We start from the raw sequence: 22,108 nt of genomic DNA, 5'->3' as shown, positions 1-22,108 counted from the left end.
CATTCCTAAACCGTGAATCCTCCGCGGCATCTCTCCGTCTTCTCTTCTCCGTCTCTCCATCTTTACCATCCAATCATGGCTCGCCTTGTCTCGTCCTCGTCCTCGTCCTCGTCGTCATCGTCGTCATCATCATCGTCATGGTACACATAGCGGATCCTAAAAATATACGACGGCTTGTATTCGCACGCTACGGTTATCTATCTTCCACTCGGAGGAGGAAACTCGACCGAGCACAAACCGTCGAACGGGATTCCAAAAAGTAGAACATCCGGCAACACACTCGCTCATCTGCTTTACGCGATCATCCGTCGTGCTTCGTACCCGCTCGCTGGCGTTTTTGCCGGAAGAATGGAGAAACAACTGGAAAGAAAAAAAGAAGGCAGGGACGGTCTCTTTCCGCGTATACTTGCGTGCCAGTCAATGATCTAAACTCTAAACTAATCTAAAGGATTACCATCCTTCCGCTGTTCGGCTAACAAGATAAAATACATATTTCAATTGTCGCAGTTTCTATCTTGTAGCTTCGTTCTTACGTTTTACGATTTCAGATTTTGTAGATTTCAAACTCGGTTTCCGCGATTTTTTTCACATCCCACGACTTTTATATTTTATAATAGCGATATCGCGTTTTGTCTCTCTCTCTCTATCTCTCTCTCTCTCCTCCCCTCTCTCTCCCTCCCTCTTCCCCCCCTCTCTCTCTTTCTCTTTATTTCTTCCATTTTTCGATATTAATTACGAGCTGTTGTGTTGTCGATGTTATTTCGCGATCGTTGGTTGCAATATCATGTGTCTATCCGCGGAGAGAAAATAATATTTCACACACGTTCTCCGAACGAGAAATGCTAATGGACGCCGAGAGAACTGTGTGCGTAGCGCGAGCATGGCCGTTTGACCTTTTGAAAGAAAGGAAGGTCGTCACATCGAGTCTTTCCCAGCGCCAACTGCATCAGCTACATGACTGAGTAATGTCGCGTCTTTCGTTCCTCTTCAACGCAACTCACGCGTTTCAATGAAGCGTCGGATGTTTTCAATTGCATTGCACGGAAAATTTTTTATTTCGTCATAATGTATATTAAAAATAAAATATTTTTGTATTTATAAAAGTAAAGGAACTTAAAATAACTGTTTAAAAATTATAGTACCATAACAATTACATTGGAAAATATTCAGTTTACAGAATAGCATCTTGTTTATCGTTCAATATGTTCATACATTTAATTGGTTTCAGGAAGTATCAGTGAGTAGTCGTAAAATGATCAGGAAATGATGAAATGATTGAAAGAATCTGCTACGATCGAACAATGCTAATATTATTTGATAGCTAGTAGAAATCATCGATAATATACATAAAAGTGTAGTTGCCAGATTTTCTTAAATTATTTATTCTTGAAATAACGCTATGTACTTAGTGGGCGGTCATTGCGGGTCACCCTGTATATATAAAGAATCATATATAGAAAATATTAATTAACTTTGCCTCATCATTGCTTTGCAAAGGTTATTGAAGGATAAATGCTGCTGCGTTCACTATTGTTATTTTATTAAGATAACTATGAGATACTACGCTTTCTTCTTAACTGAAACTTTATCCGCTTTTTACTATCTAATTTACATATTCCGTCGATCAAAGATACCACGAATCGCAATATTGCCTGTTATAAGACAAGATTCTGGCTGCAGCAAGTTGGTTTACTTTGATCGAACCACTGACACGAATCAATTTCGCGGAAACTCGAGAGCAATCCCAGATGATGAACGGCACGCTGTGAAATAAAAACTTTTGCTCGAAGCAATAACTAGATATAAACTTATGCGCGACATATTCCCCTTCTCATTGACCAGAAGAAAAATTTATTCCGTTGCGAATTTTCATGTAGATTACGATAAACCGGATCAAAGTACCGATAGAATGATTAACAAGGAAATTTGGTAGAAACTAAGCTAGAATACAAAAGTAAGCGAAAATATATGTAGGTGAACCGATAACACAACTCGTCTAACCGTCGAGTTGTCGTCACCGAGACGGAGTTTAACTATTTTACAAGGTCCCTTTCGACTCCGGTACTCCCTAAGGCACATCATGTGCACTAAAAACGAACGAGGCCGTTGCGTCAGTCACTGTCAGTGCGGGTCACCGATTAACCGCCTTTTCTATCTTCTGTGTACTCATCGGTATGAGATGGGCAAAGTATCCGGTTGCTCAGGAAACGCTCGCGGAACCTTGGAATAAGACTTCCCGCACACAAACGTGCTTGCCGGAAGTTTTTAACTTCCAACAAGAAATCTCACGAGTACGATAAATCAAAGTGTACAAAAACTTATATTTACGAAGCCTTTATCGTGTGTTTAGAACATTAATCGATTAAGTAGTAATGTAAATAACCTAATCTAATTTAAATAACAATGGCGTTGGAATGACACTCTTAGCAAATACTACAATGTGGAGATTGCGTTCTTATTGCGATGCGTTATTACAGCTTTGCGTTCAATCTCTACCTAAACAGACAGTTTAATGCCACGTTTTTTTACGCAGGATGGGAACTGCGAGGCATACACTGTTACTGGGAAAAAGCGGCGGAATTATGCAGGAGGTAAGCCACGCACTATCGATCTTTTCATTAATTCTGCTATCTAAAGTTTGACTTTAATAAAATACGACCGATATCTCTTGTCGATAAAAAAGTAAAAAGTCGTAATACAGATTGTTGTCTCAATCACTTTAAAAAATAAAAGATCCAGAAAATTCCGTTTCTCTCGCATAACATTACGCGAGATAGGCTATCGATGATTCTGACGGTCCATTGCAGATACGGAAGCGAGCTGATGGTGGTCGAGTCGTACAGCGAGAACAACATGTCGGCGAGCATGATCGGCCGGCATTTGGATCATTACTGGCTAGGTCTCGCTTCACTCGACGATTTACGGACCAACACACTCGAATCCGCCGCGGGAATGCTCGTCTCTCAATACGCCGGTTCGTATGCAGTTCCGTTTCATTTGGTGTGCAGACGAGCGGATTCTGCGCGATTGGATCCCGTAACTGAACGCATCTTCCAGTTACTCTTTTGCCTTTCTTTTTTATCTCTCTCTCCCTCTCTCTCTTTCTTTCCCAAGTGCACAACCATCTCTTTGCCATTAACGATCGACTGCTCTTAAGAGACCTTGACCGATATTCCGCGCAATGCGATGCGTTTTGCAAGTCCAACTCTCAAAGAGAATAAGAATCCAAAGAGCGAGATAAATGCTTAACATTCTTAAGCATACATTAAGCACATTTTTAAAGTCTATTTGATCAAAGAAATACAATTTTGTCATTTATCTCTTTTTTCTCTTAAGCTTCCTCAGTTCTACAAACCTCTTTATTTTCAATTGCTTGAAATTAAAAACTTGAAATATTAATTACTAGAAATTATTCCATCAATGTCGAATTTTATTGAGAAAAAATTAATTTGAAATCGGTTAAAAAATTTACGGTAAAATAATATTCATCAACTATGATGTATCTTATAATATATTTCTTTCTACTTTTTATTTTTAAAATAATCTTTCTTAAAAACTAAAATAATTATTACACAAAAAAAAGAAATTAGAAATTATTTCTTTATACATATAATAAATATATATAAATTTATTATTTTAGTAAAAGTTTTCAAGCACATTACACGAACGTATTACGAAATTAAATGGCTGATGCGAACATTTCACTCAAAATCGTTCTCGCACACATGCGGAACTAGTATTTCTATCAGGGTCACGGAAACACGGAACTCGCGTACACGGCACGAAGACACACTTTTCTCACAACAATGCCCAGACATCGTTGCTTTGTGTCCATTTGCTATACAGACTACAACTTCCCCTTTTAGAGCATTTACACACTGTCCGCACCACTTAAACCTCACTATTAATTAAGCGTTGAAAGTAGTTAGCAACGTATATACTAATTTCTAACTAACATAACAAATATGAAGTAATTTGATACAGTCTATTGCCGGAAATATGTATTATTTGAGACATATTTGCATTCTTAACGTTGTTACTATAATCATTCAACTATGTATATACTTATACGTATGTAATTTGATTACAAGAGAGAGAGAGAGAGAATAAAGTTTTTAAAAATATTTTTAATCTGATCGTTAAAATATTTTCAACAATCAGATTAAAAATGATAGTTATTACATTTAAAAAAAATGTAGGTTTCTGGGCGCCGAGGCAACCGAATCCACACTCGGGTGAGTGCGTAGACGTCGCCTTGACGGACGACCGACAAACGTGGGAATTGACCACGTGCGAGTCACTTCTTCCTTTCATGTGTCGTGCCAACGCCTGTCCTTCCGGTAAGTTCTACCGTCACGTGAATCGGCGACTTGGCTTTCCGTATTTCATGCGCGGAACGGAATGATAATTCTCATCCTCCTCCCTGTAACGATAATACATCCGCAGGTTCGTTCCACTGCTCGAACGGCAAGTGCATCAACGCGGCGTTCAAGTGCGACAAGCAGGACGATTGCGGCGATTATTCCGATGAGCTGGACTGTCCGGCTAATTGCCAATATTATATGGCGAGCAGCGGCGACGTCGTGGAGAGTCCGAATTACCCGCATAAATATGCACCCCTCAGCAATTGCAAGTGGACACTGGAAGGCCCTCAAGGACATAATATTCTTCTGCAGGTAAGTCTTTCCCGCTCAATGAATCTCTTTCAATAACATAACATTTAATGTAGAAAAATCTTGTTTAATACAGAGAAGTTTTGCTTCTCCTCAAAATCAGAATTAAACGATAAATAAAAACAAGCTATAATTCGTGTGTTCCAGTTCCAAGAATTTGAGACCGAGAAAAGCTTCGACATAGTGCAGATCCTCGTAGGCGGTAGAACCGAGGAGAAGTCCGTGAATCTTGCGACTCTTTCCGGCAAGCAAGAATTGAGCAACAAACTCTTCGTCTCGGCCTCGAACTTTATGATTATCAAGTTTAGCACTGATGCTTCGGTGGAGAGGAAGGGTTTCCGCGCTTCCTGGAAAACCGAGCCGCAGACCTGCGGCGGAATTCTTAGAGCTACATCGCAAGGACAGGTGCTCACGTCTCCGGGATATCCGCAGAATTATCCTGGAGGTCTCGAATGCCTGTATATTCTGCAGGCTCAGGCGGGACGCATAATGTCCGTGGAGGTAAATTGAAATTTTCTACGCATCTGCTTTATTTTAGTCGCAATTTTATATGATTGCTTGTTTAATACGGCAAACTTAAAATTCCCCTTTAAATGAAAAAAAAAATACAAAACATTGGTAAAACTTACGAATGCATTTGACTTTCTCGTTTCTAGATCGAGGACTTGGATCTCGAGATGAATCGAGATTACATTCTTGTCAGGGACGGAGACTCACCTATGAGCCGACCGATCGCGCGTTTCACGGGAAAATCAGAGGAAAATCCGGCGGTGATCATGTCCACCGGAAACAACTTGTATCTGTACTTTAAAACAAGTCTTGGCGATTCCAGGCGTGGTTTCAGCATTCGCTTCACGCAAGGCTGCAAGGCTACGATCATCGCGAGAAATGGCACGGTTCAATCGCCTTCTTACGGCCTCAACGATTATCCTAATAACCAGGAATGTTTGTACAGAATCAGAAATCCGGATAGAGGACCGCTGTCTCTGAAATTTCTCAGTTTCAACGTTCATAAAACTGACTACGTGCAGGTAAGATTATAATCACGTTATGTAAATGAAAAAGCTTCGTATCGCGCGGAATCGTTAACTTTCCTTTTCTCTCGCGGAATTGACAGATATACGATGGTTCCAACACGAACGGTCTGCGATTACATCCCGGAAGCGGTTTCACCTCTAACACTCGACCCAAGATCACGCTCACTGCGGAAAGCGGAGAAATGCTCGTCAGATTCGCCTCCGATGCTTTGCACAGCAGCACCGGTTGGCAAGCTGAATTTTCTGCCGGTAAATTATATTATATTTTATTTCTTATAATTTGTCATTTTATAACAAAATCTTTTTAATATATAATTATATTATAATATTAATTACTATAATATATGTACAATAAAATATATATATACTATGTATATGAATTATGTTTTTTTATTAATGCATAAGGTGTGCAATAGCTGTGTGCTCGATATCACAAAAAAAATTCTATTATAGATTGTCCGCCATTGCAACCCGGCGAGGGAGCACTAGCGTCGAGTCGGGACACAGCTTTCGGCACGATAGTTACGTTCTCTTGCCCGCTAGGACAAGAATTCGCCACAGGAAAGTCGAGAATCTCCACGGAGTGTCTCCCTGGAGGAAACTGGTCCGTTACATATATTCCCAAATGTCAGGAAGTATACTGCGGTCCCGTACCTCAAATCGACAACGGATTCTCGATTGGCTCCTCGAATGTTACTTACCGCGGACTAGCAACCTATCAGTGTTACGCGGGATTTGCGTTTCCTTCCGGAAGGCCGACGGAAAAGATTTCATGCCTGGCGGACGGAAGATGGGAAAAAAAGCCATCTTGTTTAGGTACGTTAAATTATATGTAATTGGTATGAAATAATTATGAAATTAAAACGCGAAATAAAATGTAATAAAAAAAATATGCCTATCTCTTTCAGCATCTCAATGCGCTCCATTGCCGGAGGCTCCTCATTCTAACATAACTATCTTGAACGGAGGTGGTCGAAGTTACGGCACGATTGTTAGATTCGAGTGCGAACCCGGTTACGTACGAAGTGGACATCCCGTCATCCTTTGCATGAGCAACGGAACCTGGTCCGACGAAGTGCCAACGTGTTCTCGTGAGTAGTAAACTGCTGTAAAACATGCTAATAGTATTTAATTAATTTAACATTGATGTACAATTACATTGACAAAAATGGCATTTATTTTTTACAGGGGCTAAATGTCCGCTACTGCCGACGATTAAAAACGGATTTGTCGTCGATACCGGCAGAGATTACTTCTTTGGCGATGAAGCCAGGGTGCAATGTAACAGAGGCTACAAACTAACTGGATCAAATATCATACAATGCGGACCCTATCAACGATTCGATAACGTACCGACTTGCGAAGGTAGAGATTTTATAGCGTTCACAAAATTATTCATCACATTGAGACGAATATGTTTATAGACATAAACGAGTGCGCATCAAGCCAATGCGATCTGGCGTCCACGGAGTGCATAAACAATCCAGGTGCATTTACCTGCAAGTGTAAGCCGGGATTCGCACCGACTATGGAGTGTCGACCTATCGGCGATCTCGGGCTAATCAACGGCGGCATTCCCGACGAATCGATCACGGTTTCCAGCTCGGAAAATGGATACACAAAAACCGTAAGATGCTAAGTTTTCAAATCAATCCTCTTTTCTCTCTTTTTCTGTGTGATATACTTATACGTATCTCTCTAAAGGGAATTCGTTTAAACAACGGCGACGGCTGGTGCGGCAACAACATCGAGCCGGGCACGAATTGGGTGATAATCGACATGAAAGCACCGACCATCATTCGCGGCTTTCGCACACAGGTTGTAGCCAGGTTGGACGGCAACATCGCGTACACATCAGCCGTGCGGATTCAGTACACGAACGATCTGACGGACATCTTCAAGGACTACACCAATCCGGATGGCACACCGGTGGAGTTTAGGATTTTAGAGGCGACACTCTCCGTTCTGAACCTGCCGGTGCCAATTGAGACGCGCTACATAAAATTCAAGATACAGGATTACATCGGCGCGCCGTGCATGAAGTTAGAGATAATGGGGTGCACGAGGCTAGAATGCGCCGATATCAACGAGTGCGCGGTCAGAAACGGCGGCTGTCATCAGAAATGCATCAACAACCCCGGCGGCTACTCCTGCATGTGCAACACTGGTTTTGAATTATACAAGGGCAACGGCACGGCTGGATTCAATTTGGCGAAATCGGAGACTGGCGAGAGGGACGGCGATCTCTATCAGAGAAACAAGACGTGCGTGCCAGTAATGTGTCCTCTATTAACGTCGCCGGAAAATGGAAAACTACTCTCGACCAAGGTAAAATATTAAATGACACGAAAGACGGTTGTTTAAATAAAAATTAATTGTCACGAAAATAATGGTTACAAAATGCACAGATGTCTATACTAAACTAGATTGCTAACTTGTCACGATTACAATAGCATGGCTTGCGTCCGATAGTGTTTCCGGTGTATGAGAGAAAACGGCCGCTGCAGCCACAATTTTCTTGTTATGAATATCATATGACGCATATACTAATTCTTTATTATTTTTTAAATCGGCTAGTATATTGTATATGTTGCTAATGTATTTTTTATCAGAAACTTTCTGAATAATTTACAGGACTTTTCTGTTCAGTTTACTGTGCTCTACTTGCTCACGAGCGTTGTAAAGGGTGCTTTGGGACACCCTGTATATATATAATTTTTATTACATATATATACAATTTATAAATTTCTATAATAATTTAAGCATACTCTTTGATTTGTTTCAGATGCAAAATGCGTGTCATTACCGGACGACAAAAATGATGGTCTTTCCGTGATCCGAAACGACGAAGCCAGCGTACTGGTACCTTTCAAGCAGAACGTCACTCTCAAGTGCGGCAGTAACGGCCGTTACTTGCGCAACACCGCGACTTCCGCTTTTCGGCAGTGCATTTACGATCCTAAGCCTGGCTTACCTGATTACTGGCTGTCCGGTTTGCAGCCGGCTTGTCCTCGCGTGGACTGCGGCAAACCTCTTCCCACGCCTGGCGCCGAATACGGCCAGTATCTCGATTCCAAGTACCAGTCGTCCTTCTTTTTCGGCTGTCAGGACACCTTCAAGTTGGCCGGTCAGACCAATCGTAATGACAACGTGGTACGTTGCCAGGCAAACAGCGTCTGGGACTTTGGAAATCTGCGATGCGAGGGTCCGGTCTGCGAAGACCCCGGTAGACCAAGCGACGGCTATCAGGTAGCGCGAAGCTACGAGCAAGGCTCAGAAGTGCAGTTCGGCTGCGGTAGACCCGGCTACATTCTCATCAATCCACGACCGATCGTCTGCATCCGCGAGCCTGAATGCAAGGTCGTCAAACCGCTCGGCCTTACTTCCGGAAGAATCCCGGATTCAGCGATAAACGCTACTTCCGAGCGACCCAACTACGAAGCCAAGAATGTCCGATTAAATTCTGTGACCGGTTGGTGCGGCAAGCAGGAAGCCTTTACGTACGTCAGCGTCGATCTCGGCCGTGTCTACCGAGTGAAAGCAATTTTAGTGAAAGGCGTCATCACCAATGACATCGTCGGCAGACCTACGGAAATTCGATTCTTCTATAAGCAGTCGGAGAGCGAGAACTACGTTGTCTATTTCCCAAACTTCAATCTGACAATGCGCGATCCAGGAAATTACGGCGAACTGGCGATGATCACTCTGCCAAAATACGTGCAGGCTCGTTTTGTTATTCTCGGTATTGTCAGCTACATGGATAACGCGTGTCTAAAGTTTGAACTAATGGGATGCGAGGAACCGATGGTCGAGCCGTTGTTGGGTTACGATTACGGATTCTCGCCATGCGTGGACAACGAGCCGCCGGTATTCCAGAACTGTCCGCAACAACCCATAGTCGTGCAGAAGGGAGACGACTGCGAATTGCTTCCGGTGAATTTCACAATTCCAACGGCCATCGACAACAGTGGAAGCATCGCCCGACTGGAAGTAAAGCCGCAGAGCTTCAAAACGCCTATTCGGATCTTCGAGGACACGGTCGTGAAATATGTGGCCTTCGATTATGACGGCAATGTTGCCATCTGCGAAATTAACATTACAGTGCCCGGTTAGTAATGCTATTGTTAGTTTTTACAATATTAATATATTAATTAAAATATATTAATATATTAATAATAATAATAAATTAATATATTAATTAAAATATATTAATATTAATATAAATAAAAATATTAATATTAATATTAATTTAAAGTATTAACATTATTATTAATTAAAATATTAATATTAGTATTAATTTAAAAAAAAAATGTTAATGTAAAATATTAGAAAATATGAGAAGTATTAATATATATTAATTTTAATTTAAAATATTAATATCAATCTTTGTATATCGCAGATATAACTCCACCGAAACTGAGCTGTCCCCAGAGTTATGTTATCGAACTGGTCGATCGACAAGAAAGTTACTCCATCAATTTTAACGAAACACGAAGACGTATCAACGCCACGGACGTATCCGGTCCCGTGAAGATCACTTTTGTGCCAGAACGCGCAATGATTCGAGTCGGCAGTTTTGAAAACGTCACAGTATATGCAACGGACTCGAGCGGCAACCGAGCGACTTGCCATTTCCAAGTTTCGGTCCAGGCAACGCCCTGTGTCGATTGGGAATTGAAACCGCCGGCTAACGGCGGTCTAAAATGTGTCCCTGGAGATAAGGGATTGCAATGTATAGCAACCTGCAAGGCCGGATATAGATTCACGGATGGTGCACCAGTAAAGACATTCGGATGCGACGTTAACAAACGGTGGACGCCCTCGTCGGTGGTTCCCGACTGCGTTTCTGAAAGTCAGTCTTTATCTTAGCTTTAAGTTTTTTTAAACTGCATTTTCAAACAATATAATTAATTAAATGTTTGTATCCGTAGACACGCAACAAGCTGATTATCATGTAATTGCCTCGCTAACTTATCGCGCAAATGGCGCTGTTTCTCGATCTTGTTTGTCGATGTATCAGGATCTCATGGCTCAATATTATACAGATATCAATAATGTTTTGACTGAACGTTGTTCCGGTCTTAGTGTGAACATGAACGTGTCTTTCATCAAATCCATGCCTTCCTTAATCGAAGAAAATGTTCTCAAGGTGAGGAATAGATTGTATGAAATCTTGATCATTACTAATATAGAGATAACTGTAATAATGCGACAGCAATATGATGAAAAATGATGAGTAATACATTTCGACAAATTTCAGATGGACTTTGTCTTAGTAATTGTACCAGCAGTACGTCAAACGCAATTATACGAACATTGCGGAGCCACATTGAGTCTGATCTTCGATTTATCGGTCCCGTATGCGAGTGCAGTTATCGAGTCTCTATTAAACGTTTCGGCGATCGGCAATCAATGTCCGCCTCTTCGTGCTCTCAAATCATCCAGTAGCAAAGGTTTCACGTGCAGCGTCGGTGAAGTATTGAACATGGATACCAACGATGTTCCTCGATGTCGTAAGTAAACGTACTATACAGAGTGTCCGATAATTTTTAACACACTCGAAGTGTGAAGGTAGATTGACTCAAACTGAGAAGGAAAGTCCTGTACCATTTTGCAATTTTCGTAATAATTATTGACAAATTAATTAAAAAAGATCGACCAATTTGCGCGAATATAAGCGCGCAGCAAGAAAAGATAACCCAAAAGTAGGCGCGCGACAAAGTTCTGGGAGGAGCGCTCTACAAATAACAACAGTTACGTACGAGCGATACATAACGATGGATTCTCGAGTCCTAGCAACCACATATCAATGCCGCCCATATCAGGCCATCCTTTCTCACCGCGTGGTAATACTCACGCGAATTGGTCGATCTTTTTTAATTAATTTCTCAATAATTATTACGAAAATCGCAAAATAGTACAAGACTTTTCTTTTCAGTTTGACCCAATCTGTCTTCACACTTCGGGTGTGTCAAAAATTATTGGACACCCTGTATAATTCTCTATCTCCTACTTTAAATATTTTTAACAAAATTTTATTGTAAAATTTTTTAAATACATTTTTAGTGCATTGTCCGGCCGGAACTTTTGCCAGTGAGAAGCAGAAGCAGTGCACAGCCTGTCCGAAGGGTTTGTATCAGAACAGCGACCGTCAGGGTTCTTGCTTGCGCTGTCCATTCGGTACTTACACGAAGGAGGAAGGCTCGAAGAGCATAGACGATTGTATACCGGTCTGCGGTTACGGCACGTATTCGCCTACCGGTCTGGTGCCTTGCCTGGAGTGTCCCAGAAACAGTTACACCGGCGAACCGCCGATAGGCGGCTACAAGGACTGCCAGACTTGTCCGGCCGGCACGTTCACGTATCAACCGGCCGCGTCTGGTCGCGATCGTTGTCGCGCCAAGTGTTCCCCGGGCATGTACTCGGACACGGGACTAGCCCCGTGCGCCCAGTGCCCTAAAAACTTCTTCCAGCCTCAGCATGGCGCGACCACCTGCGTCGAGTGTCCCACAAACATGTACACGAACGGATCCGGCTCGGTGGGTCGCGAGGAATGCAAGCCCGTCCAATGCACTGACAATGTATGCCAGCACGGCGGTCTTTGCGTGCCGATGGGACACGGCGTGCACTGTTATTGTCCGGCTGGTTTCTCCGGTAGACGTTGCGAGATCGACATAGACGAGTGCGCGTCTCAGCCATGTTACAACGGTGCTACTTGCATCGATCTGCCACAAGGCTACAGGTGCCAATGCGCTAACGGCTATTCCGGTATCAATTGTCAGGAGGAAAAGTCGGATTGTACCAACGACACGTGTCCGGAGAGAGCTATGTGCAAAGACGAGCCTGGATTTAACAATTACACTTGCCTTTGTCGGTCTGGATACACCGGAGTCGATTGCGATATCACTGTAAGCGTCTCTTCATGCTTTTTTTGCAAAAAAGATTCAATGAAAAATCGCCTTTTTTATTTGTAAAATATATTTAATTTAATTTTTCTTTTCACATTTTCGCAGATAAATCCGTGCACAGCTAGCGGAAATCCTTGCAACAATGGTGCGACGTGTGTGGCACTACAACAGGGCCGCTATAAGTGCGACTGCTTGCCAGGATGGGAAGGTCAGAGCTGTGAGATCAACACCGACGATTGTGCCGAGCGACCCTGCCTGCTCGACGCCAACTGCACTGATTTGATTGCCGATTTCGCCTGCGATTGTCCGCCCGGATTTACCGGCAAACGCTGCCACGAAAAAATCGACCTGTGCTCGGGCAACCCTTGTTTAAATGGGATCTGCGTGGATAAGCTCTTCAGCCACGAATGCATCTGCCATACGGGGTGGACCGGCGCGGCTTGCGAGACCAACATCAACGAGTGCGCGTCGAGACCGTGCAGGAATAACGGCCAGTGCATTGATCAAATTGGCGATTATACCTGCACCTGCGAGCCTAGTTATACCGGCAAGCAATGCCAGCATACGGTCGATGATTGCGCGTCCGATCCTTGCCAGAACGGTGCTACGTGCTTGGATCAACTGGAGGGATTCGTTTGCAAATGCAGACCCGGTTACGTTGGGTTGCAGTGCGAGGCGGAGATCGATGAGTGCCTCAGCGATCCTTGCAGTCCGGTCGGTACCGATCGCTGCGTGGATCTCGACAATACTTTTGTTTGTCATTGCCGCGAAGGCTACACCGGCGCATCGTGCGAGATCGACATTGATGATTGCGAATCCGACCCGTGCCTGAACAATGCAATGTGCATAGACGAGGTTGGCGGTTTCAAGTGCGTGTGCCCGGAGGGATGGATCGGGACTCACTGTCAGATAGACGTCGGCATGTGCCAAAATCGACCGTGCCAGAACGATGCCGCATGCGTGGACTTGTTTATGGATTACTTCTGCGTGTAAGTATATATAAATCTTTGAAAATGTTTTTTCTTAACCGACAAAATTATTGGATAAAATTATATTATATATATATTATATTATATTATATTATATAAATTATTTATTTTAAATTTTTAATCGACAGCTGCCCATCCGGTACCGATGGCAAGCAATGTGAAACAGCACCAGAACGTTGCATCGGAAATCCGTGCATGCATCATGGTCGTTGTCAAGATTTTGGTTCGGGTTTGAATTGTACCTGCCCCGACGATTATACAGGAATTGGTTGTCAATACGAATACGATGCTTGTCAGGCCGGCGCTTGCAAAAACGGTGCTACTTGCATCGACGAAGGCTCTGGATTCACCTGCATATGTCTTCCAGGATATACAGGTAATTCTTAATATATCAACATCATCTTTTTTGTTACGAATTAATTACTAAATTACTAAATTAAAAAATAATTTTCTAATTTTTCTTAATTAGGCCAAACTTGCGAGGAGGACATAATCGACTGCAAAGAGAATTCTTGTCCGCCATCGGCGACCTGTATCGATCTTACCGGCAAATTTTTCTGCCAATGTCCGTTTAATTTAACTGGCGACGATTGCAGAAAATGTATGTCTCTCATAATTTTTTATTTTAACTTAGATATTATTAGTGCAATAATTATTTTTATTCTTGTTATTATTTTAATTCAAATTCTTACAGCCATCCAAGTGGATTATGATTTGTACTTTAGCGATCCGGGACGAAGCAGTGCTTCACAGATTATTCCATTTTTCACTGGTTCCACGAAGAGCTTGACTGTTGCTATGTGGGTGCAATTTACGCAGAGAGATGAAGCTGGAATTTTCTTCACTCTTTATGGTGTCAGGTAGGTTCATTTGCACTTCTATTTTTAACAATATATTTTACATAATATCTTGCTATTATTTTTTTCCAAGAAAATTATAATAAAAATTTACATTTGTAATATCTTTTGTTCAGCTCGCCGCACGTTCCAACAAACCGCAGACTTATGATCCAAGCACACAGTAATGGAGTTCAGATATCCCTCTTCCACGACTTGCAAGATGTTTATCTGCCATTCAGAGAATACGCGACTATAAACGATGGACAATGGCATCACGTAGCAGTTGTATGGAACGGAGAAAATGGCGGAGAGCTCACTCTAATCACGGAGGGCCTCATCGCTAGCAAGACCGAGGGTTACGGTAGCGGCAGATCACTTTCGGCGTAGTAAATATCTTTTTATCTAAAAATCGAAAGCACTTTTTTGTGCATCTTTGCAACAAAAAAATTTAACGTTTTCTCTTGTAGTGCATGGGCCGTGTTAGGTAAACCGCAGAGCGAGAACATAAAGGGCTACACGGAATCAGGCTTCCAAGGCCATCTGACCAAGGTGCAAGTCTGGGGCCGCGCGTTGCACGTGACGAATGAGATTCAGAAACAGGTGCGCGACTGCCGCACGGAACCAGTGCTCTATCAAGGCCTGGTGCTGACATGGGCAGGATACGACGAGACCATAGGTGGGGTCGAGAGAATAGTGCCGTCGCATTGTGGACAGCGAGTGTGTCCGCCCGGTTACGGTGGCAACAGATGTCAGCAGCTCGAGGCCGACAAGATTCCGCCCAAGGTGGAGCATTGTCCGGGCGATCTCTGGGTGATCGCGAGAAACGGATCGTCCATAGTCACCTGGGACGAGCCGCGTTTTAGCGACAATGTCGGCGTCACAAAGATACAGGAGAAGAACGGACATCGAGCCGGGCAGACTCTGATGTGGGGCATTTACGATATCAGTTACGTGGCTTACGATCAGGCCGGAAACTCGGCCAGTTGCAATTTCAAAGTTTACATATTGTGTAAGTAAAATCTTTCTTATTTAATATTTATTCAGAAGAAAATGATAAAATATCTACTTAAAGAATATTTTTTAAAAGTCGTTGTGCGTGAATTATTTAAAATTTCAACATATTCTTCTTGTTGCAGCGGACTTCTGTCCGACACTGGACGATCCTATCGGTGGTATACAACAGTGCAAAGACTGGGGCTCGGGAGGCCAATTCAAAGTCTGTGAAATTTCTTGCAACACCGGACTTCGATTTTCGCAGGAGGTTCCCAAGTTCTACACGTGCGGTGCGGAAGGCTTCTGGAGGCCCACCAATGATCCTAGTCTACCTCTGGTGTATCCAGCTTGTACAAGTAATTATTTTGTTCACGTTTGAATGATATATATATATATATTTAAAAAATTTTTTATTTTCTCATTTCTAGAAAACACGGGTTTAATTTCAAAATCGTGTAACTCGGCCAAAAAAAAAAATCGTAGAAAAATTTAATAAAAAGCATTTTGTAGGCAAAATGTTGTAGTTTATGAAATTTAAGTTGAATTTTTCGAGAGAAATTTTTATATATATAAATTAATGAAATATTTTTTCAGGCTCTACGTCAGCGCAAAGGGTCTTCAAAATTAAGATGAACTTCCCAACATCGGTACTCTGCAACGAGGCCGGTCAAGGTGTACTCAAGCAGAAGGTTCGAAACGCCGTGAATTCACTGAACAGAGACTGGAACTTCTGTTCGTATTCTTACGAAGGTAATACACAATTTCCAAACAGACCATTTCATATAAATGTATATTTTTTTCAATATTAATTTTCTACGCCATTTTTTATCTAGGAACTCGCGAGTGCAAAGATCTTAATATCGACGTGCAATGCGATCATCGCGTACGCACGACGAGAGAAACGAGCGAGGAAGACGGCGGAACTTACGTCGTTTCCGCGATTGTGCCCGCAGAACCGTAAGTAACATATTGCAATTTTCTAATTAACGAGCACTTTCGAAAATTCTGCGCTCCGTTCGGACGTTTGCGAGTTCAATTGATAATTTTTACAGTTCGTCAAGTATTCTAAACGCATTTTTACTGTACGCAAAATAATTACAGCTTGCTGTAATATCGTAAATCATATGGCTTGCTCTTTTTGTATCTTGCATATGTCGGTCATTTTAATTGTCAGACGCATCGCTGAAATGTGTTGTCTTCGCCGTGCGTTTCGCTTACAGTGGATCTCAGTATACTGAGCATTTTTCTGTTACTTGTGTTGCATCATAGAACGAGACAGGGTCGCCAAGGCAGTGACACTTATGAGGTGGAGATCTCGTTCCCAGCGATAAAGTAAGGACAGCTCGATTCATGCTACGTGCAATTCGATTCTCATTTACATGTCTTACTCGCTACATTCGACATCATCTCTCTAATACGTTATCATTCTAAACAGTCATATAGCGTGCAGTTTATAACAATCTCCCGTGTGTAATCACATGTTTTAATGTTTCCCATGTTAATCGTGCATAACTCTCGGATTTGTATAATCAATATCAAAAAGTGATAAATCATACTAATGACTAATCCTACGGGGAAGTGTCGGATCAAGTTGTAAGCGAAAATAAAAGCTCGTGTGCACGTTATTACTAACTGATCACCATATATACAGGGATCATCATTATGGGAATATCATCATGTAGCAAGTTGCAACAAAATATCTAGATATTTCGACAGTGATAACAATGTAACAAAATTCGTGTAACCAAGCTGTGAGATCGTTTACCATTTCTTTATTGAAAAAATCTATCATTCAATACGCTAACAGATTACAAAAATAATAATTTAAACAAATTATAAAATAAAAATTGCAGCTAATTAGAAAATTGAAAATTGATGCGTGAAAAATAAATGCATTTAAATCTCTAGTTAGCTTACGCGTCCAGCATCTTCGGTTTACGATAAAGATAATTACGACATAAATTGACAACTTACTTTATTGACGCAACAGTCAATGTATGCAAAGTTTATACGTGTATTAATTACAATTACAATAAAGATATGAGTGCGGTTTAATCTACGGCACGCGAGACTACTGATGAGGATTCTAGTCCAAAGACAAGGCTGCCTTAATTATACACTCGCCTCGAGATAACAGCTGTACATATTTGCGCAAATCCTTCCATGCCTGTTGCTATTGCATACATTGTACGGATCTACAGAGCGATAACTTTTGTCTATATTTCGCAGCGATCCGATCCTGAACGCTAACTCGAACGAACGCTCGACCGTGCAGATGTTGCTCGAAAAACTGATCCTAGAAGAGGACCAATTCGATGTTCACGATATTTTGCCCAACACTGTGCCGGATCCTGCGTCTCTCATCCTGGAATCCGACTATGCCTGCCCGATAGGACAAGTTGTCATGGCGCCAGATTGCGGTAAGCCGATACGTATCATTAATTATGGTTGCAATAGGAAACTATTTTTTCAACATATCTAATGAAAAATTCTATGATATAAAAATATTTGTTTGTAGATACAAGAAACAAGTTTTGTAAATATTGCAAGATTCTTTTACTCAGAAAATATGCTAGCAAAATATGCGGTTGATATTCTTAAGAAACTTGATATTAATTTGATACTCTGTTTTAATATATAAAATAATTTTTTTATATCATATATATATTATTTAAAATATGTATATTTGGATAGCCGATAAATATTGAGAAAAGAGATTTTGCAGCATTATTGATTTCTCTAAAATATCACAATGCGAAAAGTTGAAAGCGTATATTCATTATTTACAGTACCGTGCGCGGTGGGTACTTATTATGACGAAGAGACGATGCAGTGCATGTTCTGTCCCGTGGGCACTTACCAGAGCGAGTCCGGACAGTTGAGATGCAATTCCTGCCCGGTAATCGCCGGTCGTCCCAGCGTAACGATGGGTCCTGGTGCTCGTAGCGCGGCTGACTGCAAGGAGCGATGTCCGGCCGGCAAGTACTACGACGATGTGGCCGGTCTCTGTCGCAACTGTGGTCACGGATTCTACCAGCCGAACGAGGGTAGCTTCTCATGCCTGCTCCGGGACGAGTGCGGATCCGGACAGCAATTGGCCGTCGAGGGAAAGTGCGAGCCTTGCCCGCGCGGCACGTATCGCACTCAGGGAGTGCAAGCGTCCTGCCAAGCTTGTCCTCTCGGTAGAACGACCCCGAATATGGGATCCGCCGCAATAGAAGAATGCTCGCTTCCGGTCTGCGAGCCCGGGACTTACCTCAACGGAAGCCTCAACGATTGCGTGGAATGCAAGAAGGGGACGTATCAGTCGGAACCACAACAGACTTTCTGTATCCCTTGCCCGCCGAACACCAGCACCAAAGGATCCGCAGCTGTGAGTTTCTCTTCCTCTTTCTCTTTAATATTAATAATATTAATATATTTTTCTATAAAAACGTTATACACACACATATGCAATAAATAAATGAAATTATTTGTTATTGAATAAAAAATTGAAGTAATGATACCAATATTTACGTCTATTGACAGACGAAGAAGGCAGACTGCACGAATCCGTGCGAGACAAGCGGCGCAGAGATGCACTGCGATGCAAACGCGTATTGTCTACTTATACCGGAGACGAGCGACTTCAAATGCGAGTGCAAGCCCGGATACAATGGCACCGGAACCGTCTGCACGGACGTTTGTCTTAACTACTGCGATAACGAAGGTGTCTGTCTGAAGGACTCGCGCGGGCAACCCTCGTGCCGATGCAGCGGCAGCTTCACTGGCAAACATTGCACAGATAAATCCGAGTTCTTTTACATTACCGGTGGCATAGCGGGAGGCGTTATCTTGATAATCATTGTGGTGCTGCTCGTCTGGATGATATGCGTCAGGTTAGCGTAGAAAATTGATTAAAAATTAATCCAGGAGAATCTAGATTAATTTTTAATATATTTTTCAATAATAAATTAATATTTTTTGTCAGTATACCATCAAAGATAATTATCAGAGATATTTTTATTCAACAGAGCTTCTAGAAAGAAGGAACCGAAGAAAATGCTCACCCCAGCGACTGACCAGAATGGCTCTCAGGTAAACTTTTATTACGGTGCGCCGACACCGTACGCCGAGTCGATAGCACCGTCACATCACAGCACATATGCTCATTATTACGACGACGAGGAGGATGGATGGGAAATGCCCAACTTCTATAACGAGACTTACATGAAAGGTAAAGCTGTATTAAAAATATTCTGCGCACGCGAACTCAAGATCGCGATTTAGACTGACATAATATCGCGTGGACTAAATATTACAGTGATTATTCTCGCGATAAAATATATAACTTGATATTATGTATTTTATATCGCAATATATGTCACGAGTGCTTATTAATTTTTTTTTCCTACACAGAGAGCCTGCACAACGGGGGCAAGATGAATAGCCTTGCCCGATCAAACGCCAGCATTTACGGCACGAAAGACGATCTTTATGACAGACTGAAGCGTCATGCGTATACGGGTAAAAAAGGTACAATCCCGCAACTACCTTCGTAATTATATTAATCAACGCCACGGCACATCGCACGTTTGGCGCGCGACCGTCCGAAAATTACTGCCGAATCGGATGCAACGCAGTCTCGCCGGCTGCTTATTTATTAATCGATTTCAATTCGACGTATACACCTCGTCTTTTTATCATCATAGAACACGTAACAAATTTCCGTTATTACTTGATTAACGTAACGACAAATTGTGAAGCCGTTACAGCGCGTTATCACAGAAACGAGCGTCTGCGGTGCAGGAAATAACATTACGAAATGTCCATTTTGCAGATAAGAGCGACAGCGACAGCGAAGGCCAGTGACCGGGTAGAACAATGACTTTCATGCCAACGTAGAGTACGAAAATGCGAGAGATATCGGTGTAATCAGACGAAGCGACGACGGTATCTCATCCTTCGTGCGACGTCGCCGTCGTTGCTCCAACCCGATCGAGTTATTTATTGCATACCCTTCTATATGACGGCGCCGAGATCCGCGGTCGTCTAGATCGGGCGACTGGATGTGAAAGGAGAGAAACAGAGAAAGGCTCGATCGGAGCCGCGGAATCTCGCGTCGATCTCCAAGAGACACGCGTCTGGCGATCAACGCAAGAGTCCTGGAACGATGATCGGCAGATCGTACACCGATCGTCGCTTCGGCACGCGTTTACTCGAGTCGGAAATCCGAGGCGCGCAACATAAAAAAGGAAAAAAAAAGATAAAATAAATAGGACCCGTCCGTCCTTCGTGAAGTGAAATTCGATGCGTGTTCAATGATTAAAGAGACTTTCGCGCGAGATTGTAATTTTTGTAATTTAATACTGCGTATAGACATGTATCTTAAGGATCATCCCGACACCATTCACCATCCCGTTCCCTTTCTCTTTTTTTATTAACCCGTAAGATACGTGAGAGAAACTGTGTGCTTGTATATGTTAATATAACTATATACGTACGTAGATTTATATTTTGTTACTCGAAAGGTATACGTATCATCGTTGTAATATAATAAATGCGCGGTGACGCGCGCGAAGAGCGCAACGGGAGGGAGGGAAGAGTTTGGCGAGATTTCGAATTTAATTTCAGCGAATGTGAAGGAATCAGAAGAAAGGAGAAAAAGGAGAAGTCTCGCGAAAATCTCTGCGACGAGAGAAGACCGATTTGATTCGCGATGATCGAAAAAAAACTTTGGGAACTCTTACAGTGTACTCTCTCACGCGACGATAATCTCTTTGTAAAAACGGGAATGTAGAGAGCCGCCGGGCGTGACAAACGGTGAACTTTGTGTCTGCGCGGCAAGTGTGCACCGAACGATGCTTACCACACTGTTTTTTTCATTTATGTTGTAAAAACTTTAATAAATAGTTGTTTTTTTATTAATAAAATGTCCCCGTGTCCCCATTTTATTCGCGTGCTATATATAGTATATAAGTGTATTATAAATTACCCTATATATAAGACTCATCCTTAACGACTTGCAACATTTCATTTATGCAGTTTTTCTTTATTTACTTCTATCGGTATCACTCTGTGCATTCTCTGTTTAAAATCGAGATTGATCTTGACTTTGTCAATATTTAATTGAGACATGCCGTGCGACGCAATTTTACTTGTCGCTGTCGGATCGATGCGGCTGTTCGCGTTATCGTCTACAAAATCAGCGTCCTCGCCATCAGTTGCGTCACTTCCGCCGCTTTCATTGTCAAATTCAATTGGGCTGTCAATGGAACTCAACCTTTCACACTCTTCGATTTCTATTATATTAAAAAGAAATAGAATAACCGTGGGCTAGAATAACGTGGGTTGAAATATGAAATAAGAAACGTACTATATTGATCTTTCTGTTTTAGAATATTGAGCGCCCTGATAACGTCTGCATCGTTTCGATCGCACTTCAACACTATTAATATAATTAAATTTTGATGTGATTTATCTGCCTGTTTACTAACTTAATTTTAATCGGATAATGTTTATATGTACATGCAATATACGTTAAAGTAAAATTAATTGATCCTTACGTCGATTTCCAAAATCACGAGCTTTTGCATAATCTTCTGTCATTAAAGCAATTATAAACTAAAATATACAAAGCTTGGTTAATATTTAGCAGAGAGAGAAATAATTTTTAAATTTATGCGATGA

At 42.0% G+C, this 22,108-nt stretch overlaps 2 protein-coding genes across 2 annotated transcripts in view; one reads left to right on the top strand and one right to left on the bottom strand.

Moving 5' to 3' along the window:
• Positions 1–21,349, top strand: part of LOC115245931 (sushi, von Willebrand factor type A, EGF and pentraxin domain-containing protein 1) — a 41,683-nt gene extending 20,334 nt beyond the window's left edge. The window contains 33 exon segments of the mRNA XM_029824453.1: positions 2,534–2,591; positions 2,808–2,974; positions 4,200–4,340; positions 4,447–4,676; positions 4,821–5,174; positions 5,330–5,704; positions 5,791–5,959; positions 6,164–6,526; positions 6,619–6,801; positions 6,899–7,075; positions 7,135–7,337; positions 7,415–8,183; positions 8,496–9,818; positions 10,110–10,562; positions 10,642–10,859; positions 10,971–11,223; positions 11,777–12,618; positions 12,724–13,607; positions 13,736–13,983; positions 14,077–14,208; positions 14,302–14,467; positions 14,581–14,832; positions 14,914–15,455; positions 15,583–15,795; positions 16,034–16,189; positions 16,273–16,396; positions 16,709–16,771; positions 17,669–17,859; positions 18,229–18,812; positions 18,968–19,317; positions 19,453–19,655; positions 19,838–19,954; positions 20,259–21,349. Of these exon segments, the coding sequence (XP_029680313.1) occupies positions 2,534–2,591; positions 2,808–2,974; positions 4,200–4,340; positions 4,447–4,676; positions 4,821–5,174; positions 5,330–5,704; positions 5,791–5,959; positions 6,164–6,526; positions 6,619–6,801; positions 6,899–7,075; positions 7,135–7,337; positions 7,415–8,183; positions 8,496–9,818; positions 10,110–10,562; positions 10,642–10,859; positions 10,971–11,223; positions 11,777–12,618; positions 12,724–13,607; positions 13,736–13,983; positions 14,077–14,208; positions 14,302–14,467; positions 14,581–14,832; positions 14,914–15,455; positions 15,583–15,795; positions 16,034–16,189; positions 16,273–16,396; positions 16,709–16,771; positions 17,669–17,859; positions 18,229–18,812; positions 18,968–19,317; positions 19,453–19,655; positions 19,838–19,954; positions 20,259–20,290 (10,535 nt within the window). The 3' untranslated portion in view covers positions 20,291–21,349.
• A 34-nt stretch (positions 21,350–21,383) lies between these two features.
• LOC115245932 overlaps positions 21,384–22,108 on the bottom strand; it is a 1,115-nt gene continuing 390 nt past the window's right edge. The window contains exons 1-3 of the mRNA XM_029824454.1: positions 21,985–22,108; positions 21,795–21,866; positions 21,384–21,720 (exon numbers count right to left, since the gene is read on the bottom strand). The exon at positions 21,985–22,108 is cut by the window's right edge and continues 390 nt beyond it. Of these exons, the coding sequence (XP_029680314.1) occupies positions 21,452–21,720; positions 21,795–21,866; positions 21,985–22,027 (384 nt within the window). The 5' untranslated portion in view covers positions 22,028–22,108 and the 3' untranslated portion in view covers positions 21,384–21,451. The remainder of the gene's footprint in view (positions 21,721–21,794; positions 21,867–21,984) is intronic.

Source organism: Formica exsecta, unplaced genomic scaffold, assembly GCF_003651465.1.
Source record: "Formica exsecta isolate Colony F162 unplaced genomic scaffold, ASM365146v1 scaffold137, whole genome shotgun sequence".
NCBI classification, from domain to species: domain Eukaryota; kingdom Metazoa; phylum Arthropoda; class Insecta; order Hymenoptera; family Formicidae; genus Formica; species Formica exsecta.
This window is presented reverse-complemented; position numbering and strand designations above follow the sequence as displayed.